The following is a 6,460-nucleotide window of genomic DNA, read 5'->3' as shown; positions in this document are numbered from 1 at the left end:
TTTTTTATCTTTTATACTACTTTTATATATTAGTTTTTTTTATATTAGTTATTAAAATAAACACATTAATCATTATTTACGTAGGTACACATTTTTCTATCAGTATAACCAATCTCAGTGTTAACCGAGTTTTTTTTTTTCGATATATATATATATATATATATATATATATATATATATATATATATATATATATATATATATATATATATATATATATATATATATATATATGCGGGGCTGAGGGGAAAAGTGGTACAAGTGACATTTTGTATAAAAGTGAGATATGTGCATGAGTGGCTAGAGGATGTTGAGATTTATTAATATAAAAATGGTACAAGTACAAAACACACTACAGTACGGACATCTGTATGTGAGAAGTAAAAGCTCTCACCAATTTCTGGTAATGGTTTTCTGTATAAGTGGTCCAAGGTTACATGTCCCACTTTTGTTCTAAACCTTATGTAGTTGTTTGTGACAGCCACGTTTTAAAAGTGTGCAGGAATATTAATACAATTTGTGAAATAGCCTTAAAATAATGCAAGGTAAGTCTTCAATGCGTTTTATATTTTTTCAATTGTTATTTTATAGGGTTATTTTATTTATCTATGTCTTCAAAAAGTAGTAGTTGAAAGAAACTTATAGCATAACCTTAAAATGTTTCTTTTTTGTTTCAGAATCTGACAGTTATTCGGAATATGACGATTCAGAAGAGGACAGAAACTATAGTCCAATAGAAGAAAGTAGTAGCGATAGTAATCATGATCTACAAAACATTGCAGATGTTCATTTAAACAAGTCATTAAAGAAAAAGGGCAAAAAACGTTTGAGATATAGCGATTTAGATAAGAGGCAAGTAAGAAAACGAAAAAGAAATGCAGGTGAGGAATACGTAGGCTATAAAAACAAGTTAGTAAAAGCAAGAAGTTTGCAAAATTATATACATACTTGCAGATTTCAGTGTCAAAAATTCACCGATGAAGAAAGACAGGAAATATTTAACCAATTCTGGGGTCTAGGAAATTGGAATCTGCAGAATGCATTCATTACGTCTTGTACAGAGATCGCTTTGCCCAAACGACGACGTACAGAAGCTGTTACTAATAAAGGAAAGAGCGTTACTATCAAACTAAAAAATATGAGAGTTTGCAAAATGTTTTTCTTAAAAACTTTGGATATCAGAAATGGACGTTATTCGAGAATTTTAAATGGGATATCTGACGTTGGAATCACCGCTGTTGATAAAAGAGGAAGAGCTCCATGTCCTAATAAACTATCACAGGATGTAATTGATAAGGTAAAACAACATATTGATATGTTTCCAAAATATACCAGACATTACAATCCCCGTAGACGGTACCTTCCTTCATTTTTGACCATAAGAAAAATGTATAAGTGTTACCTAGAGCATTGTCAAGAAAATAACGAAGCTCCTGTCAAGGAATGGTTCTACAGGAGAGTGTTTAATACCGAATTTAATCTAAGTTTTCATCATCCCTTGTCCGATACTTGTAATAAGTGCGATAAGTTCGAAACATCAATAAAATCGTGCACAAGTGAGTCAGATAAAAAGAAAATAATGTGCGAGAGAGAGCTTCATCACCGAAAAGCCGAATCGGGAATACAAGCCAAAAAAGAGGCAAAAATAGTGGCTGAAACTTCAAGGAATGAAGAAGTGGTATCCGTTTGTTTCGATCTACAAAAAACTTTACCTACACCAGCACTTACAACCAACAAAGTGTTTTATATGCGAGTATTATGGACATATAATTTTGGAGTCCATAATTTGGGCAAGAAATGTGCTTCAATGTATATGTGGGATGAATCGGTAGCATCCAGAGGCTCTATGGAAGTTTCTTCATTTTTCTTTGGAAATTTATTGCTGGTCTTAATCAAAATACACGACATCTTATTGCATTTAGTGATTCTTGTTCGGGACAAAATAAGAATAAAAATATTGTGAAATTTTTTATGTATGTGGTTAAAGAAACTCAGCTAGAAATAATAGACCACAAATTCCTTGAACCGGGACATACCTTCATGGAATGCGATGAAGATTTCGGAGTCATTGAAAAGTACAAGTGTACATTTGTACCCAGTGAGTGGATGAATGCTGTGAGAAACAGTTCTAAGAAGTTTAAATGTGAAGAAATGAAGATGGAGCACTTCATTTCACTCGAAAACTTCAACGAGTACGTGCAGGAAAAGATTAAAAAGGATGATGAGAATAATCAGATAAAATGGAGAGAAATAAAATGGATTCGGTTTGAGAAGAAAGACCCATTTACTATGAAATTCAAGTACACTCTCAATGAAGAGACTGAATTTATAACTGTTAACTGTATGAAGAAGAGGCGTGGAAGACCACCTCAGAATATTAGTCTTAGCCAACTGAATAGTTCACCCATGAGTCTGAAGTATGAAAAATGGAAGAATTTACAAGACCTACTATGCTTTGTGCCACCAATTTACCATCAATTTTACAATCAGCTCAATCACACTGCGAAGAAGGGAAAACAAGGTCAGAAAAAGAAGCCAATGCAACCTGAAGAAAGAAAAGAGAAGGACAATGAAGATGACGATGAGGTAGACGACAATGATAAAATACTTTTGAGCGACTATGATGATGAGGAAGATATTTAGCTCAGTTGGTAGCACGTCTATATAATATCATTTCGTTATTATTTTTATGCATTTTTTGTTCCTGTATTTTTGTGCAATATACATTTTGTTTTCGTATCTAATGTAGCTTCTTAAATAAATGTTCAAAAAATTACGTGTATTTCTTTTATAAAAGATATTATTTATTTATTTACTCATGGTAATATTTACTTGTACCATTTTTACTCTAAACAACAAAAATGGTACATGTACATTTTGTAAAAGATGTTTCAAAAAAACTAAATGTATATGATTGTAAAAACTGCACATGAAAACATTAAGAACTTACTAATAATAATATCTTGATTAGATTTTAAAATTTTGTTTGGTCTTTTTGTGCCACTACTTAAACTTTAACTCTCATTTTCTCAAAACTATCTAAATGTCACTTGTACCACTTTTCCTCTCAGCCCCTCATATATATATATATATATATATATATATATATATATATATATATATATATATATATATATATATATCCATAGCATTATATTGCGTCCTTCGTATTACTAAGCACATAACATTTTACGTCCATGACTATTTTGCATCCGCATATCGGAAGCAAAATAGTTTTTCTATTTTTTTTTTCGGTTATTGTTGAAGATAAAGACATCGTTTATAAAAAGAACTCTTTAGGATTATATTGTAATTGTTTTAACCTTATAGACAGAAATCTCAACCATACCAAATGGCTGAATGGCCAAAACAAAAATACGGAATGTATATTTTTAATTCAATTAATGCATTATTTTGATTCCTCTTTGAAATCACTGACGGCAACACTCTGCAATACTATGCATCTATAAATAGATACTAATAAACAAATTTTCGAAGATTATTCGATCTGTGACTGTGCTTGTGAGGTGAGATAATTTAAGAATGTTAGCCAAGCGGAGAACATCTTATCCCTTTTTTTCAGACGATGTAAGTAGAAATTTTATATTTAAAACTCATAATATGTATTAAAACTATTCTAAATTTTCAAATAAATATACGAAAACAATACAATCAAAATTAATTTTGAAAATATAATTTTGTGGAACTACAACATATCTATTAAAATTTCAATGCTAAATTTAAAAAATTTTACTAATCTAAATTTTAAAATTATTACTAACTTTATTCTTAATAACAACGTTTATTTATATTTTGTTTCCACCTAATTTTGAAAAAACGTGAAAACGTTAAATTATCCACGTCCGTCTGCCCGTAAATACATCGCCTCCCTTATTATACCATGTAGAAGGAAAAATGAGTTGTCGAATTAAAGCTTGTAATCGATGGATAGTACTAAAGGTGGGAAATTTGACATAGGACTTCAGTTTTAGAAATAGAACCAGAAGTACTCTGTTAAAGTCACCGGAATAGTACAAGTGATATATTGTTCGGCTCGCCTTAGCAAGACGAGAACAAATATATACTTTCGCTTTCATGACCGTCTGTCCGTCCGTCCACAAATATAACTCCTTCGTCATTATACCAGGTAGCATGACAAATGAGATGTCGAATGAAAGCTTATAATCAAAGAATGGTAATAAAGGTGAGAAATTTTAACTAGGACTTCCGGTTTTAGAAATGCAACCAGAAGTACTATTTTAAAGTTATCGGAATAGTACAAGCACTATATTATTCGACGCGCCTTAGCCAGACGAGAACAAATATATACTTCCAGTTTCATGGACTGTCTGTCCTTTCATCCGCGAATATAACTCTTCCGTTATTAATACAGATAGAATGACAAATGAGATGTCTAATGCTTGTCAAGCTTATAACCCAAGGATGGTATTAAAGATGAGAAATTTGACATCACACTTTCAGTTTTAGAGTTGCAACCGGAAGTACCATTATTAAGTCACCGAAATAGTATAAGCGACATATTATTCGACGTGCCTTAGCAAAATGAGAACAAATGTATACTTTTGGTTTATATATAATTTCCGGTTAAAATTTCGAATCCTGAGAAAACTAATAAGTGTTTTTAAAAAATTTAAACGCTGAATGCAATATTACATTCTTACCGAGGGTTGACAGTCCCTGAAAACTATAACTATATCGTCTATAATGTTTATTTTAATAAGCTATAGGGGTGAAAAAAAAAAGAGAAAAAGTTATTTTTAATTTCAAATATTTCAAAAAGAAGCTTTTTGTTTTCTAAGGGACTTTCGGCCCTCGGTAATAATGTAATCTTCATTTAAATTTTTCAATGCAATTAAATAGCATTGGACAAAGATTTTACACCTAGCCCCTTAAATTATTTGTAATACTTCGGAGAACATAGTTATAATTTCGCTATTAAACTTGACGATAACATTAAAAATTAAGTTTTAAATATACTTTTAGCGAGATGTCCAGTTTTTTCAATCGAAAAAGAAAGAACGATGGTTCTGCAATAGGCCATTATCTCCATTCCCTGAGGAAAATAAAATGACTGATGACAATATTGGAAAAATAAAGGTACATAAGTAACTTTTGTGTTGCAAATATCAAATTAAAAAAAATTAATCACAATTAAAATTTTTTTGTATAACTTAAGACAAAGTGGTTAGTCCAAATTATTTTCTAATATATTTAAAAAAATGTATCTGTAATTACAAATTGGTAATAATTACAGGATTTGAACTGATCTCCGGACTCTCCTATATACGATAGCGATATATATATATATATATATATATATATATATATATATATATATATATATATATATATATATATATATATATATATATATATATATATATATATATATATATATATATATATATATATATATATATATAGATCCAGAATATTTTCCAGAATCGGATACTAGTGAAGATGAAATAAAGGCAAAATTATAAATTATATTCTTTGGCTTGTTGGATCTTTATTCTGATATTCTTGTGTATTTACCTGTATATTTTTTTATTTTTACCTGTGTATTTTCTTCTTTCGTCCATCATGTTTAAAATTTCTCCTGTCATCCATGGTTTGTTCTTTTTTCGTCTCTTGTTTAAGGTAGTCTTCTGTTACTCTTGTCATTGTTTTCTTAATATAGTGCCAGTCTTCCTCGGAACTTTGTATCGACTGTACTGGTCTTTTCCTCCAGTGTCCATGTTTTTAATCCCTTATTTTATCGCTAGTGGATTCTTCTTTAAGCTTATCTGGGTTATTAACAACTATTATTTTCTTATTTCTTCTTGTTCTTTTGAATTTTGGTCTTATTATTGCTAGAAGATTGTGTTCGGTAGGGATGTCAGCTCCGGGATATGTCTTGCGTGTTTTTACTGCGTTTCTTTATCTTTTGTTAACAATATGTAACCGATTTGATGTCTTGCCATGCGTCTTCCTATTTCATCTGCTGGAGATTTCCACGTGTACAGGCGTCAGGGTGGTAACTTGAAAAAGCTGATTATTATACTGTACTGATTTTATAAATTAAAAAACGGCTTGTTTCTACTCGGTTCAGAGGTGATGCACCATTTCCAATACGTACGTTTCTGTCTCTCCAGACTTCTTAGGTGGGGCTACATGAACACCTCTGTAGCCCCGCTATAGACGTCTGGAGGGACACGGACGTATGAGGATGGTGCATCACCTCTGAACCGAGTTGAAACAAGCTGTTAATTTTTCATTTTTACTCATATTTTTGAGTACACGGAATCCACTTTCATTTGAATTTTTCCTAGATAAATAGACTGAATGTAACTGCATACTATTGAGTCCCTTTCGTCTTATTTATTCGTCGTCTCCTTGCCTTATAAATTGTAAAAGACGGAGATTAAGGATGTTGTCAGAAAGTGGTTCCACGAGAAGT

General features: G+C 30.9%; 1 protein-coding gene across 1 annotated transcript; it reads left to right on the top strand.

The window, feature by feature from the left end:
- Nucleotides 1–252: 252 nt before the first annotated feature.
- Nucleotides 253–1,963, top strand: LOC140451034 (uncharacterized). Its single transcript, XM_072544749.1, has 2 exons — nt 253–545; nt 678–1,963. Exons 1-2 carry the CDS (start codon nt 539–541, stop codon nt 1,961–1,963), a joined length of 1,293 nt encoding a protein of 430 aa, XP_072400850.1. The 5' UTR covers nt 253–538.
- Nucleotides 1,964–6,460: the final 4,497 nt, after the last annotated feature.

The sequence above is a fragment of the Diabrotica undecimpunctata genome, chromosome 9 (genome assembly GCF_040954645.1).
Source record: "Diabrotica undecimpunctata isolate CICGRU chromosome 9, icDiaUnde3, whole genome shotgun sequence".
Taxonomy (NCBI): Eukaryota; Metazoa; Arthropoda; class Insecta; order Coleoptera; family Chrysomelidae; genus Diabrotica; species Diabrotica undecimpunctata.
This window is presented reverse-complemented; position numbering and strand designations above follow the sequence as displayed.